This window comes from Cherax quadricarinatus, chromosome 6 (assembly GCF_038502225.1).
Source record: "Cherax quadricarinatus isolate ZL_2023a chromosome 6, ASM3850222v1, whole genome shotgun sequence".
Taxonomy (NCBI): domain Eukaryota; kingdom Metazoa; phylum Arthropoda; class Malacostraca; order Decapoda; family Parastacidae; genus Cherax; species Cherax quadricarinatus.
Genome location: NC_091297.1, coordinates 20,871,422 through 20,895,774, shown reverse-complemented (window position 1 = coordinate 20,895,774; position 24,353 = coordinate 20,871,422). Strand labels below are relative to the sequence as shown.

The following is a 24,353-nucleotide window of genomic DNA, read 5'->3' as shown; positions in this document are numbered from 1 at the left end:
GTGCAGTTGGTAGTGTTGGTGAGCAGTAAGAAGTGTTGCCGGGCGCTGTACACAATAATTTCTAACATAGATGCCAATGTGGTAGTCTTACGGCAGGCAGCGGCAGAGCTACAGTTGGTTCACTGTTGAAAGTCTTGTTTACATATCCTGTATATAAACAAGTGGTGAGTAGACAAAATAGTTCTGGTATGTATGGTGAGTCAGGGAAGCTTCTGTTTGACCCTTGTCAAGGTATTACAGATTCATTGGTTGTGTTCTTTGATTTGCGCCAAATCTGTGCCCATTTCCCATGAGGAAAAATGACAGGCATTTAATAAACTGAAGTTTTACACAACTTTTCCTCAAGGGATGCAAAGAAAAGGCAACATAAATCTTTAGAAACCCAGGAAACAGACTGAAGCTGATTAGTTCTTCCTTCTGAAAGGGTAACACTGCCACCACATTATGCAGGCTTAGTAATCAACTCAAACTGTTAGTGATATTGTTGTGGTAATTACACTGACAGCATCCCACCCACTAGTCCTTGTGGAGGGGGATGAAATAACTATACAAAGTAAACGTCATGTGACAAACTCATAAATTCATTAATATATATATATATATATATATATATATATATATATATATATATATATATATATATATATATATATATATATATATATATATATATATATATATATATATATATATATATATATATATATATATATATATATATATATATATACGTATGTGTATATATATACAGTGGTCCCTCACTTTTCGTAGTTCTCGGCAATCGTAAATTTCGCCAATCATAGGGGTATTTTCATATAAACATGGACTCGCTTTTCATAGGTTGACTCGCGAATAGTAGTTCGTCCGGGACGCGTACGCACGGTGTGAGCCGGGGCGGCCTCCCTACCCAGCCACTCTGGCATTGTTTACCAGTGAGTGAAGGTCCCCTCAAGTGCTCCTACGAAATATTTCATAATATTTCACTCATTTTAGTGCTTGCAATTACTAAATAAGCTACCATGGCTCCAAAGAAAGCTCCTAGTGCCAAGCCTGTGGTAAAGAAGGTGAGAAATATGTACAGTGACAAAGTCGTGGGCCATTTTAGGGAAGTGTTAAAGAGACACCAGAAACAGAGCTCTCTCCACAGTTACTTTGCGAGACAGGACTAGAGTGACTCTCAAGGTGGTCCTAGTGGCATTAAGAAACAGAGAAGAGAAGCAACCCCTGAGAAGCAATTGGTACCTGAGGTGTTGCTGGAAGGGGATTCCCCTTCCAAACTGTAAACAATCCGCTCTCTCTCCTCCTCCAGTCTCCAATACACTAAGAAGAATCTCCAATAAAGGTAAGTGTTATGCTGTTAATGTTTCATTCATCATTTCCCATTGTATTGTTTATGTACTATATGTATATTTCATGTAAAAAAATTTTTTTGTTTTAATACTTCTGGGTGTCAGGAACAGATTAATTGTATTTACATTATTTCTTATGGGGAAAATTGATTCGCAAATCGTAAATTTCGTTTATAGTAGCTCCTCCAGGAACGGATTAATTACGAAAAACGAGGGACCACTGTATATATATATATATATGTATATATATATATATATATATATATATATATATATATATATATATATATATATATATATATATATATATATATATATCTAGGTAGTAGGTTGGTAGACAGCAACCGCCCAGGGAGGCGTTGACCCCCGAAACTCTCTCCAGGTAAACTCCAGGAGGTACTACCGTCCTGCCAAGTGAGTGTAAAACTGAAGCCTGTAATTGTTTTACACGATGGTAAGATTGCTGGTGTCTTTTTTTATCTGTCTCATACACATGCAAGATTTCAGGTATGTCTTGCTACTTCTACTTACACTTAGGTCACACTACACATACATGTACAAGCATATATATACACACCCCTTTGGGTTTTCTTCTATTTTCTTTCTAGTTCTTGTTCTTGTTTATTTCCTCTTACCTCCATGGGGAAGTGGAACAGAATTCTTCCTCCGTAAGCCATGCGTGTTGTAAGAGGCGACTAAAATGCCGGGAGCAAGGAGCTAGTAACCTCTTCTCCTGTATATATTACTAAATGTAAAAGGAGAAACTTTCGTTTTTCCTTTTGGGCCACCCCGCCTCGGTGGGATACGGCCGGTGTGTTGAAAGAAAGAAAGAAATATATATATATATATATATATATATATATATATATATATATATATATATATATATATATATATATATATATATATATATATATATATATCATAGGTAGTAGGTTGGTAAACAGCAACCGCCCAGGGAGGTACTACCGTCCTGCCAAGTGAGTGTAAAACGGAAACCTGTAATTGTTTTACATAATGGTAGGATTGCTGCTGTCCATTTTTCTGTCTCATAAACATGCAAGGTTTCAGGTACGTCTTGCTACTTCTACTTACACTTAGGTCACACTACACATACATGTACAAGCATATATGTATATACACATCCCTCTGGGTTTTCTTCCATTTTTCTTACTAGTTCTTGTTCTTGTTTATTTCCTCTTACCTCCATGGGGAAGTGGAACAGAATTCTTCCTCCGTAAGCCATGCGTTTTGTAAGAGGCGACTAAAATGCCGGAAGCAAGGGGCTAGTAACCTCTTCTCCTGTATATATTACAAAATGTAAAAGGAGAAACTTTGGTTTTTCCTTTTGGGCCACCCCGCCTCGGTGGGATACGGCTGGTGTGTTGAAAGAAGAAAGAAGAATATATATATATATATATATATATATATATATATATATATATATATATATATATATATATATATATTAACAAGCCGGTCGTCTCCCACCGAAGAAGGTTGACCCAAAAAGAAAGAAAATTCCCTAAAAAGAAAATACTTTTATCATTATTCAACACTTTCACCTCACTCATAAATAATCACTGTTTTTGCAGAGGCGCTCAGATACGACAGTTTAGAAATCCCTCCAAACTGTCAATATCCCAGATCCCTCCTTTAAAATGCAGGCATTGTACTTCCTATTTCCAGGTCTCAAGTCCGGCTAAAACTATAATAACCGGTTTCCTTGAATCCCTTCACTAAATATTACCCTACTCACACTCCAACAGCTCGTGAAGTCCCAAAAACCATTCAACTCCATTTATTCCTATCTAACACGCTCACACACGCTGGAAGTCCAAGCCCCTCGCCCACAAAACCTCCTTTACCCCCTCACTCCAACCTTTTCGAGGACAACCCCTACCCCGCCTTCCTTCCCCTACACATTTATACGCTCTCCATGTCATTCTACTTTGATCCATTCTCTCTAAATGACCAAACCACCTCAACAACCCCTCTTCAGCCCACTGACTAATACTTTTATTAACTCCACACCTTTTCCTAATTTCCACACTCCGAATTTTCTGCATAATATTTACACCATACACTGCCCTTAGACAGGACATCTCCACTGCCCCCAACCGCCTCCTCGCTGCTGCATTTACAACCCCAGCTTCACACCCATATAAGAGTGTTCGTACCACTATACTTTCATGCATTCCTTCTTTGCCTCCATAGATAACGTTTTTATCTCCGCAGATACCTCAACGCACCGCTCACCTTTTTTCCTTCCTCAATTCTCTGGTTAACCTCATGTGAGGCTCACACTGTTAGCAACGTATGTGTAACCTACCGTGACAAAACTATCCTTCCTTTCCCTCTCGATGTTGGGTCACCTTGAAGTAATGGTGGTGGTTGAGCAGTTTGTGTCAAGGGAGGAGAGGCCACTCTGCCCCGTGAGGTGGGCTACTGTTACAACACCCTACTTGGTGGGGATGTATCTGCTTTTTTCTCTATTTGTTCCAAGCCAGTGGCTCGGAAGAAATTGTGGATATGAATTGTGTCATGTGAATAATTGTCTCTGAACTTACTATAATTACCTTGTGATAATTTCTGTAATGTGATAATAAATTACTTGTGATAGTTGCAGTTTGGTAACGATACTAGCATATTGATGATGTCAGCAGTATTTTTTTTTTTAAACAATGATTAACTAAACGGTTTTTATGCCTCTCAAATCAAGATCGACACCATGCCTAACCCTTCTAGGGTAGGGTAGGTGCCTGAGTCCGAGCTTTTAGCTCATAAGACTGTCATTCCCATTTGCTCCTTTGGGGCGGGGATGACAGACCAGAGAGGCCTGGCTTGTGGCTAGGCCTGGGGACAGTTGGTCCCAAAGATGAGGAGGTACTTGTGCCTCCTCCCATGGGAGACTTCGGTCTCAGACACTCCCTAAAGAGGGAGCCAAGGCCGGGCCACCACTTGGAAAAGGCCCGGGCCGGGAGAATACCGGCTAATCTTTAACTAACTTTAACTAACTCTCAAATCAAGCCTCACGAACACCCTCAACAAACACCAGTATTATAGCTTGCAATAATAATTTAGGCAGGAAAGTGGAAGACATAACATTCCTAGAGGCAGATTTAATTAGTCTCACTACACGCTAGAACAACAACGAGGAGCATTGAGTACAGCTCCACCTCTGGAACTACTACTGGGGCAAGACAAAAGTATTTAATCCCTTATCTCGCCTTCCACACCAGTGTTCCTTGTCCCTACACCACCATATCCATCCTAACTTGTCGCCTTTTCCCTGAAACTGCCGTAACAGGATATGTAACCTCATATGTGGCATTCCTTTTAGTTGGCTTGAGAAAAGTTCTAACTTAACTTACCCTTTGTACCCTAGCAGTAAATAGGTACTTGGGTGTTAGTCGACGTTTGTAAGTGGCATCCTGGAAGGAGAGGAGCTTTAAAAAAGCCTTCCCTCAAGGGGGGGGGGTACCTTGATGCCGGTGAGGGGCGCTTGATCCAAGGCTTGTGCGTTTTATGTTGCTCTCGTATGTTCAGACAGCTCAGTTGCCATTTCTCATGTATTGCTAGTGATGTGCCTGCCCTTGACACCTGCATTTTTATCTTTCAGTACCGAATGTTTAATTGAAATACTGATATATATATATATATATATATATATATATATATATATATATATATATATATATATATATATATATAAACATTCGGTACTGAAAGATAAAAATGCAGGTGTCAAGGGCAGGCACATCACTAGCAACACATGAGAAATGTCAATTGAGCTGTCTGAACATATGAGAGCAACACACACACATACACACACACACACACACACACACACACACACACACACACACACACACACACACACACACACACACACACACACACACACACACACACACACACATATATATATATATATATATATATATATATATATATATATATATTATTTTTATTAATAACATATCGGCCGTTTCCCACCAAGGCAGGGTGGCTCGAAAAAGAAAAACTTCCATCATCATTCACTGCATCACTGTCTTGCCAGAGGCATGCTTACCCTATAGTTATAAAACTGCAACATTAACACCTCTCGTTCAGAGGCAGGCACAGTACATCCCATCTCCAGGAATCAAGTCCGGCCTGCCGGTTTCCCTGAATCCCTTCATAAATGTTACCTTGCTTACACTCCAACAGCACGTCAACTCCTAAAAAACATTTGTCTCCATTTGCTCCTATCTAACACGTTCACGCATGCTTGCTGGAAGTCCAAGCCCCTCGCACACAAAAACTCCTTTACCCCCCCAACCTTTCCTAGACCGACCCATACCCCACCCTCCCTCTCCTACAGATTTATACACTCTGGAAGTCATTCTGTTTCCTTCCATCCTCACTACATCTCCAAACCATCTCATCCCTCTGGATAATAGTTTTGGTAATCCTGCACCTCCTCCTAATCTCCAAACTACGGATTCTTTGCATTATATTCACACCACACATTGCCCTCAGATATGACATCTCCATTGCCTCCAGCCTTCTCCTTGTTGCAACATTCTCCGCCCATGCCGCACACCCATACAAGAGCGTTGGTATAACTATACTCTCATACAGTCCCCTCTTTGTCTCCACAGACTCATCAGTGCACCACTCACCTTTTTTCCCTCATCAATTCTATGATTCACCTCAACTTTCATAGACCCATCTGCTGGCACGTCCACTTCCAAATATCTGAATACATTCACCTCCTCCATACTCCCTCTAATCTGATATCCAATCTTCCGTTACCTAATTTTTTTGTAATCCTCATCACCTTACTCTTTCCTATATTCACTTTTAATTTCCTTCTGGTACATACCCTACCAAACTCATCAACCAACCTCTGCACCTTCTCTTCAGAACCTCCCAAAAGCAGTGTCATCAGCAATATATATATATATATATATATATATATATATATATATATATATATATATATATATATATATATATATATATATATATATATATATATATATATATATATATATATATATATATATATATATATATATATATATATGTATGTATTTATGTATGTATGTGTGTGTGTGTGTGTGTGTGTGTGTGTGTGTGTGTGTGTGTGTGTGTGTGTGTGTGTGTGTGTGTGTGTGTGTGTGTGTGTGTGGAAAGAACATTCCATTGTAAACATCCTTCCTAGATTTTTAAACATAAAAATGATCTCTTGTAATTTTTATGACAGTAGCTATGATAATTGGTTTATATTTGTTAGCTGTGCTGTACATGTACAAAATACTATTTTACGTAACAATTTGGCAGTTGGCACATGAAATGTTGCTACGTTTAATTTTTTGTATAATTCGTAAGATATATTCATATAAACGTTAAATTGAGTGTCATACGTTATGAAAGGAATCTTGGTGCCAACGTTTTCACTATGTGTGAAATGCTTCTTGGCTCCGGAGTCACTATAGGTCTTCCATCACTCGACGGAGTGAGTAAGCTGCTCAATCTGGCTCCTGAGTATACGTCTGCACTTGAAAAATCTTTGTTATTGCTGTGGAGTTAATTTCTCGATTAAGACATGGATCTGTTCCACTCCAGTTAGTAGGGTAATGGTGTGTGACATGTTTATATATGTATACTGCACCAGGCTACCCCCTCCCTCTCTACCCCAGGCACGGTCATGGCAGTGCTGGGATGCCTCGTCAGTGATGCGCTGTCATTTTAACACTGAAGTGTGTCATGTCAGTGTTGAACGGTGCCATATTACTGACACTTTTGAGAGTAAATGACAAATATATTTCCTATAATGTTCACTCAGGTATCCATCATTCACTTGCAGGTCCTCGGGCCTTAAAAGACGGCATTACTTTCTTTAATACCGGGTTGCACCACCTTGTTATTACACTTTACGGTGTACAAACTGCCACTTGTTGTCGTCAGCTACCTAGCCATCACTAAAAATGTTTTTGCTAGGTTGCAGTAATATATGAATGTTAATGACTCTCCGAGTGAAGTTTGTATATTTATTATCACTTGGTTAGTCCCTAAAACAGAAATATTTGGTTAAGATTTGACGTTTAAAGTTAATTTAATGAAAAGGTATTTTAAAGCCAAAAAGAAGTTGCAGAACTATCTTTTATTAAAAAAACATAGCGCTGAGCTACCTTTTATTAAGAGAACGTGTCGTTGTTTGAAACTTGATCAAGACATAACTTGATCACGTTCCACACAGTTGAAGTTCCATACAGTGAAACGTTGTCCCAATAAAAGAATGTTGTGCAGCGTCTATTTTTATACATGTCGACAATACGTCATTTCATCAACAAGGTATTTTATTGGGTGTATGGAGGTAAGAGGTGGCAGTGCGTCACTGAAGTGTGATATATCATGTACCTTACGGGTGTGCCATTGAAGACGTAAATAGGTGTGTCTAGAGTACGTTAAAGAGTAATGCTCTAGCTGATTATTACCACAATAATGCAGCTGTGTAAGTACTCTACACTTGGATTGTTTTGTACTGTGATCGAGTACGTGTGTAATTAGTGGTAGATTATTTATTTCGGTATGTATATTTTTAATTTGGGAAACCAAGATCACAGCCTTAGCCTACCTCACCTGTGTTACTCTAATTCTTGTGTAGGCCTACCTGTCTTGCTTTAATTCCTGTGTAGGCTTTTGTTGCTCTCATTTTTGTATAGGCCTAACTGTTTACTCTGTTGTATAAGCTTGCCTGTGTTACCCTGATTCTTGTGTAGACCTACTCGTGTTGCTCTGATTCCTTTGTACACCTACTTATTTCTCTGATTCTTGTGTAAGCCTACCTGTATTGCTTTAATTATTGTGTAGGCCTTTTGTTGCTGATTTTTGTGTAGGCCTTTTGCTGATTCTCGTGTAGGCCCTTTGTTGCTGATTCTTGTATAGGCCTACTTTTGTTTCATTCTTTTATAGGTTTACCTATGTTTCTCATTTTTGTAGGCCTACTTTTGTTGCTCACATTTTTGTGTAGGTCTATCTGTGTTGCTTTCTTGTGTAGGCCTACTTCTGTTGCTCATTCTTTTGTAGGCTTACGTGTGTTGCTCTAGCTCTTGCACATACCTGAATTTGAATCTCGTGATTTTTAAATCAGTAATATCAGTTGCATACATTTCATGTTTGTTGCTGTAGACTGCAAAGGGAATATATTTTTAGCTTAAAACGTATGAATGGTATTTTCGATAATGCAGTGAGTATAAAATCTTTATTTATTGCTCGTGTGATGTTTAGAGAGTTTTCTGTGCTGCCTCTGAGCTTTGAAGATAAGTTTTGTGTACTTTGTATTGCTTAGGAAATGTGTACACTGCTTGTGCTGGTAATTTCTACGTTTCGCGAATTTTAGTTTAAGTTTAACATCTTTATTATGCACCCCATATCCCATCCTGTGGGCGGTAGTCAAACGTTACAGAGGTACATAATGGGTCCAGGGACTGGGCCGCAAAGTTTTGATAACTGAACAAGTTACAAAGGTAATGAACTATTTACATGTTTATATCTGGTCACAGTCTTATCTGTGCAAATATTACGTAGGTCACACACAGAGTTTAACATCCCCAATGGACCCCAATGGAAATAAATCACTCTGACTTTTTTGGGTTATCCTAGGCTTTCTACACATATGCTGCTATGTATGATAATCTATGTAACTGTATTTGTGTATACCTGAATAAACTTACAGAGGTACATAATGGGTCCAGGGACCGGACCGAGGCTACTGACATCTGTTGCCCCCGTTCACTTTGCAGTAAATAGGTACCTGGGTGTTGTCCGTTGTGGTTCACATCTTGAGGAAGACATTTAGGACCTAACGGAAATAAACTACACTGCTTGGCTTTCTTGGGTTACAGAAGGTTTTTTCTTCATATCAAAGCTGAATAATGCCGACAGGTTGGCGAATAACACATGAGTGTAACACCTGGATGTGTTTTTTGACCAGTAGCTTCCTTGTAGCAAACTACAGGATGTCTAAAACTCGTTTCTTAAATCTTTGGCACACATTATGGGGCTGACCTATTTCCACTAGTGAACCTCGCCCACATGTAACCACGTCTGCTAGTGCTGCATCACTCTGCTAACTCAGTGTAACAGGCTCCGTCAACGTCTCTGCATTACTTTGATAAAACTTTGCGAAACGTCTCTCAATATAGATACCCAGGTGTTCACATATGTCCGTTTTTTATATTATTTCCTGTTGGTATTTGTTTCTAATGATACTTTCTGCTTTTACTTTTAGTATTTAACCCCCTTTTCTGTTATATTTTCTTTAGTTTCATATTAATGTTTTCAGTGTTGTTTATCTGTGACTTAACGGAGACTAATTTTTACATCAGCCAAGCCGGCTAATGAAACTTGTGACCAAATGAGTAACTTTTTATTTAAGACTTACATGATTTGAACCCTCTATGTAGAATCTAACCTGGGATAGCCCAAGAAAGTCAAACACTAACTTATTAACAAGTACTTCTTGAAGAGTCTGGTACATTAAGGGTGTCTGAAATATCTGTGGAGGGTTTTATGCATGTGTTGCCACACCCTCACCACGTTTTCTCAGAAAAAATCTACATACACAGGTCGAGCTCAGGTGTTCACACTGGTTTGCACACACTGGCGGGAAACGGGTACACGAGGACAGTTGGAAGTTAGATGTGTCATAGGTATGTCAGGAGGTATTGCTTCAGCCTCAGGGCAGTGAGGAAGTGGAAATGTCCGGAACGATGACTCAGTGAAGGCAGACTCCGTTCATACTTTTAATGATATGACGGTATGTTGGGCTCACGAGGCTACAGGGGAGTAAATTTGATTGCCACATTAAAAATTAGGGCCAGGAGCTAAGACTCGACCCATGAAATCACAAATAGGTGAGTACTTGTTCTCACAGGTATCTACAAAGGTGTTCTTACAAATATCTAGGTAGGTGTCTTCACAGGTGTATACATAGGTGTCCTACATACGTGTGTACCAAGATGTTTATTTAGTTGTCCTTTACAAATATTCTGATACGTGTATACACAGGTGTTCACATGTTCTGACAGGTATCTACATGTATACACACATGTGTCGTACAGAGGTATCACAGGTGTGGGGCGTCGGGTTGTGATAAATCAGCAATAATTTAAGGAACAAATTTTGTTACCTGCCCCAGACTAACAAAACAATAAACTTAATATATAAATAACTGTATTGTGTTTGTTTTCTCAAACGATGATTGAATGACTTTGTTTTTTGTAAATGTTTTCAATGTAAATTTGATGTACATAGAATTATTTTGATACATATTTTGTATTTCACTAAGTGGAAGATGTAACGAGAGTTTTTTTTATGATGTAAGTATAATATAAATATGTTTAAAGAACATTTACCATTTATTTTCCTAAAACAAATTCCCACTTGACATTCATTTGTCTCTTCAAAGGAAGGGGGTGGGCCTTGATAGTGAAGGGCTCTTGATCCAAGGAATTGGAGCTCTCCTTCCCTTGGATTAATGTTCCCCTGTGTGTGATGAATGGTTTGAGAAACCGACAAGTTGAAGATTGAGACACTTATGCAGCATATGTGAATCTTTATTCAGGAAACGTTTCGCCACACAGTGGCTTCATCAGTCCAATACGAAGAGGAAGGCGTAAGGAGAGGAGGAGTATGAGGTAATCAGTCCCTCAGCCTGGAGTCGATGTGTTCAGTCCATCAATCTTGTAGAATGTACAGCATAGGGCCGTAGACGTGGCTTATATACTGTATGAGGTGAGGTGAAGCAGGCGGAGGCGGGGTCATAGTGGTACCATCCACTAGTCGAAGTAGGTCTTCGTCCAAAGGTTGAACAAGTGTTGAAGAATTCTTTGTAACAAGATCGCATGATGCTGCAGTGTCTGACAGTTGTGATGAATGGTTTGAAAAACCGACAAGTTGAAGATTGAGACACTTATGCAGCATATGTTCGTGTTCAGTGGTCAGTCGTCACGTGAGGTCACAGACCCTGAGCTGCTTTGGGGATTAGCGTGGACGGTTACAAAGCATGGCTTGCTTCTGCAGTGTTTTAAAAACTGAGGTTGGAGAGATGAAGGAGGAGGTCTTGCTTCTCCAGGAGGAGTTTAGGAGGCTGAAGGTCCACCTCAGTGGGTCTGGGAGAGAGTGTGAGGTGGCTGGAGTTGTGGGGAATGAGGCTTCTAGCAGTGAGGTGCAGTCTGTCTCTCGCTTTGAGGAGGCTGTAGGTGGGGAGGTAGCAACGGCTACCAGCAGTGAGGTGCAGTCCAGCACCTGCTACAAGTGGCGAGTGGTAACCAGTAATGGGAGGAGAATCAGAATAAGGAAAGTTAAGAGTGAAGATCTGAAGGTAGGAAATCGCTTCTCTGTTCTTCAGGATGAATGTACTTCAGTGGCCAGTGAAGGTAAGGGTACTACTGCCCCTGCTAACAGAGGTAAGCGCATTCTTGTGGTTGGTGACTCTCAGGTAAGATATATTGACCGTGCTTTTTGTAATAGGAATAAGAAGATGAGAGATAGAGTGTGCTTCCCTGGAGCTGGTGTTGGGGACATAGTTGACAGGCTGGATAATATCATGTCAGGTAATGGGAACGAGCCCATTATTTGTCTCAGTGGTGGTGGAAATGATGTTGGGAAGGGTAGGAGAGAAGAGCTGCTAGGTAAGTACAGGTCAGCTATAGATTTCATTAAGTCTAAGGAAGGGGTCCCAATCATATGTAGCATCTTGCCTAGAAGGGGAGTAGGAAATGAATGGTTGTCTAGGGCAATTGGTGTAAATTGCTGGCTAGACAGATACTGCAAGGAAATTGCAATCCCATTCATTGACAACTGGAACAACTTTTATGGCAAACATGATATGTATGCAAGGGATGGGGTACATCTCTCTGGGGCTGGGGTGGTAGCACTTGCAAACTCAATTGAGAAGGCCATTGGTGAAATGCCTATGATTTTAAACTGATAGAAGATAGAGGTATGGGTGTGTGTGGGAAACAAGCAGGTTGCAACACTAGGGTTGGAATCAGTAAATGTATAAAAGGCATTCAGCATGAAGTTATAAATAAAGACAATAGATCAGGTCAGCAAACAAAGGGGGACAGCAGAGGACAGCAAGGGACTAGCTCCCTTAAGGTTTACTATACTAATAGCAGGAGTGTAAGAAATAAGATAGATAAGCTAAGATTAATTGCAAGTGCAGGAAACATAGATATTATTGCTATAACAGAGACCTGGCTCAATCTGAAAGATAGAGAGATGCCCTCTGAATGTCACATACAAGGCTATAAATTATTCCACACTGACAGGGTCAACAGGAAGGGTGGTGGAGTAGCGATGTATGTCAGAGACAATTTAAATTCTTGTGTTAGACAAGATATAAAAGTAGAAGCGTCAGCCACTGAATCTGTTTGGTTACAGCTTCTCGAGGGCCGAGAAAAACTAATTTTGGGTGTGATTTACAGGGCCCCAAATCTTGAAAGGGAGTGCAGTAAACTTCTATGGGACGAAATTCGTAAGGCATCTACATACGAAAATGTTGTGGTAATGGGAGATTTCAACTATAGACAGATTGACTGGAGCAATTTGACAGGAAATTTAGAGTCAGGTGACTTTCTTGATACGATCCAGGATTGTTTTTTAAAACAGTTTGTGACAGAGCCAACTAGAGGAAATAACCTCCTTGACTTGGTTCTTGCCAGTAGGGAAACACTAATTAATAATCTTGAGGTTAATGATGAGCTTGGATGAAATTCCCCTAATAATGACAATCAAGTCTCTGTCCCTGACTTTCGCTTGGCTGATTTCATAGGACTGAAAAATTACTTAGGTGGGCTGAACTGGAATGACCTGACTAAGGGTCTGGTAGGTGGTGATGGTTGCCGATATGATGCTTTCCAGGGCATAGTTCTAGCTGCTCTGTCAAATTATGTTCCAAATAAGGAAATCAGATCAAACAAAAATGATCCTAAATGGATGAACAATAGATTAAAATATCTGATTGGTCAAAAGAGAGGCATATATAGGCAAATCAAAAGAGGAGAGGGGCAATTAAGAAATCGATATATTCAGTTAAAGAGAGAAATAAAAAAGGGAATTAGAAAAGCAAAAAGAGATTATGAGGTTAAAGTTGCAAGAGAATCGACGACTAACCCAAAAGGATTCTTTCAGGTATACAGAAGTAAGATCAGGGACAAGATAGGCCCACTCAAAAGTTCCTCAGGTCAGCTCACTGACAGTGATAAGGAAATGTGTAGAATTTTTAACACATACTTCCTCTCAGTTTTTACACAGGAGGATACCAGCGATATTCCAGTAATGATAAATTATGTAGAACAGGACGATAATAAACTGTGCACGATTAGGGTCACAAGTGACATGGTCCTTAGGCAAATAGATAAATTAAAACCTAACAAATCCCCAGGCCCTGATGAACTGTATGCAAGGGTTCTAAAGGAATGTAAAGAGGAGCTTAGCACACCTTTGGCTAATCTTTTCAACATATCACTACAAACTGGCATGGTGCCAGGTAAGTGGAAAATGGCAAATGTGATACCTATTTTCAAAGCAGGTGACAGGTCCTTAGCTTCGAACTATAGACCAATAAGCCTAACCTCCATAGTGGGAAAATTTATGGAATCAATAATTGCCGAGGCACTTCGTAGCCACCTTGAAAAGCATAAATTAATCAACGAATCTCAGCATGGTTTTACAAAGGGGCGTTCCTGCCTTACGAATTTATTAACTTTTTTCACTAAGGTATTTGAGGAGGTAGATCATGGTAATGAATATGATATTGTGTATATGGACTTCAGTAAGGCTTTTGACAGGGTCCCACATCAGAGACTATTGAGGAAAATTAAGGCACATGGAATAGGAGGAGAATTTTTTTCCTGGATAGAGGCATGGTTGACAAATAGGCAGCAGAGAGTTTGCATAAATGGGGAGAAATCAGAGTGGGGAAGCGTCACGAGCGGTGTTCCACAGGGGTCAGTGTTGGGCCCGTTGTTCTTCACAATCTACATAAACGACATAGATGAGGGCATAAAGAGCGACATCGGCAAGTTTGCCGATGACACCAAAATAGGCCGTCGAATTCATTCTGACGAGGACATTCGAGCACTCCAGGAAGATTTGAATAGACTGATGCAGTGGTCGGAGAAGTGGCAGATGCAGTTTAATATAGACAAATGCAAAGTTCTAAATGTTGGACAGGACAATAACCATGCCACATATAAACTAAATAATGTAGATCTTAATATTACGGATTGCGAAAAAGATTTAGGAGTTCTGGTTAGCAGTAATCTGAAACCAAGACAACAGTGCATAAGTGTTCGCAATAAAGCTAATAGAATCCTTGGCTTCATATCAAGAAGCATAAATAATAGGAGTCCTCAGGTTGTTCTTCAACTCTATACATCCTTGGTTAGGCCTCATTTAGATTATGCTGCACAGTTTTGGTCACCGTATTACAGAATGGATATAAATTCTCTGGAGAATGTATAAAGGAGGATGACAAAGTTGATCCCATGTATCAGAAACCTTCCCTATGAGGATAGACTAAGGGCCCTGAATCTGCACTCTCTAGAAAGACGTAGTATTAGGGGGGATATGATTGAGGTGTATAAATGGAAGACAGGAATAAATAAAGGGGATGTAAATAGTGTGCTGAAAATATCTAGCCTAGACAGGACTCGCAGCAATGGTTTTAAGTTGGAAAAATTCAGATTCAGGAAGGATATAGGAAAGTACTGGTTTGGTAATAGAGTTGTGGATGAGTGGAACAAACTCCCGAGTACAGTTATAGACGCCAGAACGTTGTGCAGCTTTAAAAATAGGTTGGATAAATACATGAGTGGATGTGGGTGGGTGTGAGTTGGATCTGATTAGCTTGTGCTACCAGGTCGGTTGCCGTGTTCCTCCCTTAAGTCAATGTGACCTGACCTGACTAGGTTGGGTTCATTGGCTTAAGCCGGTAGGAGACTTGGACCTGCCTCGCATGGGCCAGTAGGCCTTCTGCAGTGTTCCTTCGTTCTTATGTTCTTCTTATGTGAATCTTTATTCATGAAACGTTTCGCCACACAGTGGCTTCATCAGTCCAATACAAAGAGGAAGGCGTAAGGAGAGGAGGAGTATGAGGTAATCAGTCCCTCAGCCTGGAGTCGATGTGTTCAGTCCATCAATCTTGTAGAATGTACAGCATAAGGCCGTAGACGTGGCTTATATCTTGTAGTGAGGTGAGGTGAAGCAGGCGGAGGCGGGGTCATAGTGGTACCATCCACTAATCGAAGTAGGTCTTCGTCCAAAGGTTGAACAAGTGTTGAAGAATTCTTTGTAACAAGATCCCATGATGCTGCAGTGTCTGACAGTTGTTGTCTGACAGTTGTTGACGGTTTTTCAAACCATTCATCACAACTGTCAGACACTGCAGCATCATGGGATCTTGTTACAAAGAATTCTTCAACACTTGTTCAACCTTTGGACGAAGACCTACTTCGACTAGTGGATGGTACCACTATGACCCCGCCTCCGCCTGCTTCACCTCACCTCACTACAGTACATAAGCCACGTCTACGGCCCTATGCTGTACATTCTACAAGATTGATGGACTGAACACATCGACTCCAGGCTGAGGGACTGATTACCTCATACTCCTCCTCTCCTTACGCCTTCCTCTTTGTATTGGACTGATGAAGCCACTGTGTGGCGAAACGTTTCCTGAATAAAGATTCACATATGCTGCATAAATGTCTCAATCTTTAATGTTCCCCTCATGATGCTGGTGAGGAGCTCTTTATCTAAGAACTTAAAACTGTGCTCACCTTAACTGAACCTGAATTCCTCCCATTCCCCCAGGCGTAGTATGACCCCTAAGAGTTTAGTGCTCCTATGAATAAACAACAATTCCTTTTTATTAAATTTTATTATCTTCATTTCTCAGAGGTTGGGTAACAGTTCGTCAAGCATAACCAAGAACTGGATCAGGGGTATAGCATATGAATATGAGAATCAATGACCATAAATATATGTAATGAAAGACTAGCTTACATCAGGACATCCTACGTGTGGTTTACAATATCCATGTGAAATCCTAGCACATCTTAATGTTTCATAATAGGCTTCTATTTAACCGACATACGTACGCGAGGTCAACATATGCCACCATTTTATATATTTCCCAGGTCAGCTGCATTATTTTCATAAGAATCCATATAGTTGATTACCCTTATACTCATATATTGTTCAATTTACAGAAGAGTGGCTTACAGTACTGTCCTAAGAAAGTTTAACAAAATCTACCCACCATATATTGACGCACCTTATTGACACCTCCGTGGCCCGGTGGCCTGGTGGCTAAAGCTCCCGCTTCACACACGGAGGGCCCGGGTTCGATTCCCGGCGGGTGGAAACATTCGACACGTTTCCTTACACCTGTTGTCCTGTTCACCTAGCAGTAAATAGGTACCTGGGTGTTAGTCGACTGGTGTGGGTCGCATCCTGGGGGACAAGATTAAGGACCCCAATGGAAATAAGTTAGACAGTCCTCGATGACGCACTGACTTTCTTGGGTTATCCTGGGTGGCTAACCCTCCGGGGTTAAAAATCCGAACAAAATCTTATCTTATCTTATCTTACACAGACATGTAACTACATTCATGTTTCACGTTGCTGTTTCTGCTTCTTGATGTATGTCGTTACTTTCCATAGTTAGTGGTAGTAAATTATATATCTCAGCCTAAATATTTAAAAGAATAACGAATTATCAACCTCTAGATGATACTAACTTTAAACATTGAAAATTCATCACACCATGCAATGAACATTATTATATATTGATGGGTAGCATTTTTTATGCTACTCTATGGGTTTAGCGCTTCCCCATAAATGAACGGGACACTGCGTGCAGCTAGCACCAACGGCTTTACTGATTACTCACCAAGGAGGTCTGGTGTGGAACCAGACCACGAGGACAAAAAGTCTGGTCTGGGACCGGGTCACAGGGACGAGGTCTAGCCTGGGACCAGGTCACAGGGACGAGGTCTATTCTGGGACCAGGTCACAGGGACGAAATCTGGTCTGGGACCGGGTCACAGGGACAAGAGGTCTGGTCTGGGATCTGGTCAAAGGGACGAGGTCTGGTCTGGGACCGGGTCACAGGGACAAGAGGTCTCGTCTGGGACTGGGTCACTGGGACAAGAGGTCTGGGACCGGGTCACGGGGGCCAGTTATCACCGAGACCATTATAACCTGGAGTTTACCTGGAGAGAGTTCCGGGGGTCAACACCCCCGCGGCCCGGTCTGTGACCAGGCCTCCTGGTGGATCAGAGCCTGATCAACCAGGCTGTTGCTGCTGGCTGCACGCAAACCAACGTACGAGCCACAGCCCGGCTGGTCAGGAACCGATTTTAGGTGCTTGTCCAGTGCCAGCTTGAAGACTGCCAGGGGTCTGTTGGTAATCCCCCTTATGTATGCTGGGAGGCAGTTGAAAAGTCTCGGGCCCCTGACACTTATTGTATGGTCTCTTAACGTGCTAGTGACACCCCTGATTTTCATTGGGGGGATGGTGCATCGTCTGCCAAGTCTTTTGCTTTCGTAGTGAGTGATTTTCGTGTGCAAGTTCGGTACTAGTTCCTCTAGGATTTTCCAGGTGTATATAATCATGTATCTCTCCCGCCTGCGTTCCAGGGAATACAGGTTTAGGAACCTCAAGCGCTCCTCGTAATTGAGGTGTTTTATCTCCGTTATGCGCGCCGTGAAGGTTCTCTGTACATTTTCTAGGTCAGCAATTTCACCTGCCTTGAAAGGTGCTGTTAGTGTGCAGCAATATTCCAGCCTAGATAGAACAAGTGACCTGAAGAGTGTCATCATGGGGTTGGCCTCCCTAGTTTTGAAGGTTCTCATTATCCATCCTGTCATTTTTCTAGCAGATGCGATTGATACAATGTTATGGTCCTTGAAGGTGAGATCCTCCGACATGATCACTCCCAGGTTTTTGACGTTGGTGTTTTGCACTATTTTGTGGCCAGAATTTGTTTTGTACTCTGATGAAGATTTAATTTCCTCGTGTTTACCATATCTGAGTAATTGAAATTTCTCATCGTTGAACTTCATATTGTTTTCTGCAGCCCACTGAAAGATTCGGTTGATGTCCGCCTGGAGCCTTGCAGTGTCTGCAATGGAAGACACTGTCATGCAGATTCGGGTGTCATCTGCAAAGGAAGACACGATGCTGTGGCTGACATCCTTGTCTATGTCAGATATGAGGATGAGGAACAAGATGGGAGCGAGTACTGTGCCTTGTGGAACAGAGCTTTTCACCGTAGCTGCCTCGGACTTTACTCTGTTGACGACTACTCTCTGTGTTCTGTTAGTGAGGAAATTATAGATCCATCGACCGACTTTTCCTGTTATTCATTTAGCACGCATTTTGTGCGCTATTACGCCATGGTCACACTTGTCGAAGGCTTTTGCAAAGTCTGTATATATTACATCTGCATTCTTTTTATCTTCTAGTGCATTTAGGACCTTGTCGTAGTGATCCAATAGTTGAGATAGACAGGAGCGACCTGTTCTAAACCCACGTTGCCCTGGGTTGTGTAACTGATGGGTTTCTAGATGGGTGGTGATCTTGCTTCTTAGGACCCTTTCAAAGATTTTTATGATATGGGATGTTAGTGCTATCGGTCTGTAGTTCTTTGCTGTTGCTTTACTGCCCCCTTTGTGGAGTGGGGCTATGTCTGTTGTTTTTAGTAACTGTGGGACGACCCCCGTGTCCATGCTCCCTCTCCATAGGATGGAAAAGGCTCGTGATAGGGGCTTCTTGCAGTTCTTGATGAACACGGAGTTCCATGAGTCTGGCCCTGGGGCAGAGTGCATGGGCATGTCATTTATCGCCTGTTCGAAGTCAAGGTATCATTTAGGTTGTACTGACTAGCCTACCAAACCAATTGGCTCCTCATATTGAGTGTACCGTAGCACACCCAGCAGTGCACCCTGTAAATTTATTTAGGTACAGGTCCACACAAGTACAATTATCACATAGTTTAACATATGTGTAAATTACCTAGGATAACCAATAAAAGTCAAAGTGACTTATTTCCATTAGGGTCCTTGATTTTTTAGATTTTGCCGCCTTAGTGGCTAGTTTATTGTGCACCCCATATCCATCCTGTGGACGGTAGTGCAAGATCATATGGATACACAAAAGGCCTAGGAACTAGGCCCCAAAGGGTTAACAGCAATACACATGGATTTATATCTACATATCTATAGTTCACTTATCTGTTACAAGTAAATTTAGGAAATTTGCTTAGTATATCTGGTATCTTATTTTCATTAATAAGATATCTTGACATGTCACATAGGTTATATTATACTGTCTGTCTCTGTGTTCCTCAATAAGTGGACAATTAAGCACATAGTGTTCAAGAGAGTGACCATATACCTGATCACATAATTTACTTTTAGTTTGATCATCATCTGTGTGTCTCCCAAACTGCCAGAAGTACTTGTAACCAAGCCTAAGCCTGGCCACTACAACATCAGTCAGTCTGTTCACATTGCACGTTGCTCCATAAACAAACTTATCTACGTTCATGTTATCATAGTGGGTTATAGATCTACTCAGGCTCCTAACTGCATTCCTATAACAATCATTTTCATTATTTACTTCTCTCCTAATATTATTCCTAATGCTAGACACAGTTATACCAAAGTTATATTCTACATTCTCCTTCTGGGTACTCTTATTGGCTAACATATCAACTTTATCATGAAGGAGTAATCCAATGTGTGATGGGATCCATAGCAATTGTACATTAATTTCTTTGTCCCTAATTTTTGAGTATCTATACCTGGCTTCTCCAATGAGCATGTTGTTGGAGTCATTATATGAGTCAAGAGCCTTCAATGATGACATAGAATCAGTAATGATGATAAAGTCAAGCTCAGTGTCATAGGTTAGCTTTAGCGCCATTAGGATTGCAAACAATTCAGTTTGCAGTGTAGACGCCCAGTTGTTAATTCTTATGCCTAACTCAACAAATTTATTATCGTTTTTAACAAGGGAGGTGGCAACAAGAGCAGATGCAGCCCTGCCAGAAGACTCCTGTTTAGATCCATCAGTGTATATAACTTGTGATAACTTATTACTACCAGTTAGGTGAGAAATTTCTTCTTGAGCAATTGCTCTAACAAGAGATTTAAGGAAGGGATTACTAGCAATGAGCTTCTTGGGAGGGACTTGCAGGTATGTGATATTAAATGAACATATCTTCCACGGAGGGGTGAAGTGCTCTTGTTGCCTACAGTGATACAGTTCATGCAGGTTATAAAACTTGATGTAATTGCACGTTTTCACAATCCATTTAGATCTGTGTGTATTTACCTCTAGACACTTGGTAAGATTCATTGACAGTGTCTGGTTCGTTTTTCAACATTCTAATACCGAGTAGTGTTAATCTCAATAATCCTATCACTGATACTAGAAATACCAAGCTCCTTCCTCAAGTTAAGAACTTTTGTAGATCTAGGACAGCCAAGAATAATCCTGAGAGCTTCATTTTGCATTAACTGCAAGGGTCGGAGAGAACTTTCTCTAGTTAATATCAACATGGGAGCAGCATAATCAATTAAGGACCTAACATAGGCTATGTACATCATTCTCACGATTCTCACATTAGCACCATAGTTGGGGTTGTAGCCAGCAACAGCTTTGAGAGCATTTAGCCTAGCTTTGCATTTCTTGTTTAGTTGTGGTATAGTGGATTTGTTAAAGGGTACATCTACACCAAGATATCTGTAAGTTTTAACGTAGCTAATGATTTCACCCTGCAAATAGATGGGTGGGGGATGTCGTTTGCTTGTTAATATCTTTGTTTTAGAGGAAGATATTATGAGGCCTAGTCGATTACAAACTGCTTGAACTTCATTAAGAATGGTAATCATCTTCTTATGCCCTGTTGTATGGATCATGATATCATCAGCATAGCTTATAGCTATATGTTTAGGTGAGACAGGTAGAGCATTTAGGAGAGCATTAATCAGAATATTAAATAGCATGGGACTAAGAACTCCTCCCTGCGGTGTACCTAAAGATATTTCTTTAGAATCACTTCTGAAGCCTTGGTAAAGGACAGAGGATACTCTATTTGACAGGTATCCTATTATCCAGCAGAGTAAGCTACCACCAATATTCATTTTGGCTAGTTCATGTAGTATAACGGTTCTGTTCGCAATATCAAATGCAGATTTTAGATCAAGAAAAGTAGTAAAACTAGTAGAGGTGTGTGCAGTGAGAAAGGTGGAAATACAGTTCTGCACACTTTTACCTTTCATGAACCCATAGAGGTAGGGGGAAAGTTGGTGTCTGATTCTGTAGTACAGTCTGTTAAGTATAATTCTTTCAAAAGTTTTACAAAGACAACTAGTTAAGGAGATCGGCCTAAATGTATCAGGCTGTTGGGGCTTAGGGATAGGCACAATGAGACTATTGGTCCAGGAAGTAGGAAGAACGCCCTCAATGTAACTGAGATTATACAGTGCCAACAAAGGGTTATCAGGCACGTGCCTTAGAGTTCTGAGAATATCATAGGTTATACCATCCTCTCCAGGAGCAGTTGATCGACCTTTAGTTAATGCATTATCTAATTCATACTCGGTAAAGAGGCAATCACTCTCATCAATATTTTGGCTCATAAAATTAATCAGTTTCAACATTTCTTCAGAAGTACTCTCTAAATTTTTTCTCATATGAGATGGAAGGTTTTCATGCCTGGATGTTTTGGACCAGTCATTTATGAGGTCATTTGCTTTTTCAAGAGGAAAGGGATGAGCAACATTGCCAGTCTTTTTCCTGGTTATTTTATTTATACCTTTCCAAGCCAAACTTAATCTTTATTATGCACCCCATTCCCATCCAGGGAAGGGGGGTAGTCAAAAGATTACAGAGGCACACAGTGGGTCCAGGGTGAGGTGTGCACATTAATGTTAGAAGGTTAAGTTAGGTAAGATTCGTCAGGAAACATAACAAGTGTTTTCTGACACGGGTCTTAGATGATGATCCGCCGTTGGAGCATTTGGTCATCTGACCGAGGCCTTCCGCTGGCTTGCCGGTCCATCCCTTTAAAAATTATGGCCATAGAAGACAGCACACCCAGCAGCGCAGAGTTACAAAACGTAGCAGATAAGTTCACGTCGGTCGTAGCCTGTAACGAGGTAGCCAGAGCCCAGGTGGTCAGTGAACACCCCTCCACACAGTGCTGTGTTCTCCTCGCTCATACTATACTTGTGCTCAATCTGCAAAACACAACCTTTATTCAGGTTAACTGGAAAATTTCACATAGGACAACTGGACAGTTCAAAATAACGATGGTGATGCGACACTGGTGGTAATTTTTCAAATCACCTCAAGACAACTTTCTTGAACACATGATCTAAAGATAGGAAAGTTTAACCCATTTTTAATACCTGACTCTTCAGTACGACAGCCCCTCAAGGGAGGTTCCTTGATGCTGGTGAGGGGCTCTTGATCTAGGGAATTGGAGCTGTGCTCCAGTTCCCTGAATTGAGCCTGAATACCTTCCATCCCCCCACATGCGCTGTATAACCCTACGGGTTTAGCGCTTCCCTGTGATTATAATAATAATAATAATAATTCAGTACGAGAGGTGACTTCACGATGACAAACTAAACAACGTAAAAACTGGCAACTTTTTTTTATGAAGGTTCAGTTTTTAGTTTAATATGTTTATTATGCACCCCATACCCATCCTGTGGGCGGTAGTCAAAAGATTACAGAGGTACATAATTGGTCCAGGGACTGGACTCCAAAGTTTTGATAGCTGAGCAAGTTACAGAGGCAATGAACTCACAATATACAAAGGTAATGAACTCACAATTTACAAAGGTAATGAACTCACAATTTACAAAGGTAATGAACTCCAGGTAAGTCTGGTCACAATCATGACAAGTTACAAAGGTATTTACAGATTACAGAGGTACGTAATGGGTCCAGGGACTGGGCCCCCAAAGTTTTGATAGCTGAACTAGGTACAAAGGTAATGAGCTCACAAGTTACAAAGGTAATGAATTCTGTAGAATGGTTACTTACGTTTATACTTTGGCTACAATCATGAACAAATTATAGAGTAATGAGCAATTCACACTTCCACACCCGGTCACAACTGTAATGAGTTATTGGTGCAAATATTGATTGTTGAGTCACACACACACACACACACACACACACACACACACACACACACACACACACACACACACACACACACACACACACACACACACTTTAGTTTAATATCTTTATGCACCCCATACCCATCCTGTGGGCGGTAGTCAAAAGATTACAAAGGTACATAATGGGTCCAGTGACTGGACCCCAAAGTTATGATAGCTGAACTAGTTACAAAGGTAATGAACTCCAGGTAGATCTGGTCACAATCATGGCAAGTTACAGAGGTAATGAATCAGCTTCACTCCTATACATGGTTACAGTCATGAACAAATTACAAAGTAATGAACCACTGATACGTCCACACCTGGTCACAATTGTAATGAGTTATAAATACAAATATTAAGTGGATCATACACCCACACTAGCGCGCGCGCGCACATACACACACGAGGGCGCACGCACGGACATGTGCACACGAGCGTACAAATATATGCATACACACAAGGACGCACACCCACACACACACACCCACACCCACACACACCAACACCCACACACACACACCCTCACACACACCCACACACACACCCTCACACACACCCACACACACACACCCACACACACACACACACCCACACACCCACACACGCACACACACACCCACACACGCACACACACACACACACACACACACACGCACACACACACACACCCTCACACACACCCGCACACACACCCTCACACACACCCACACACACGCACGCACACACACACACACACACACACACACA

General features: G+C 41.0%; 1 protein-coding gene across 2 annotated transcripts in view; it reads right to left on the bottom strand.

The window, feature by feature from the left end:
- Positions 1–22,530: 22,530 nt before the first annotated feature.
- LOC128692564 (WD repeat-containing protein 54-like) overlaps positions 22,531–24,353 on the bottom strand; it is a 66,252-nt gene continuing 64,429 nt past the window's right edge. Inside the window, exon 8 of one of the 2 annotated variants that reach the window (XM_070080881.1) lies at positions 22,531–22,667. In XM_070080881.1, coding sequence (XP_069936982.1) covers positions 22,539–22,667 — 129 coding nt within the window. In that variant the 3' untranslated portion in view covers positions 22,531–22,538. The remainder of the gene's footprint in view (positions 22,668–24,353) is intronic. The other variant, XM_070080884.1, reaches the window with a different exon arrangement.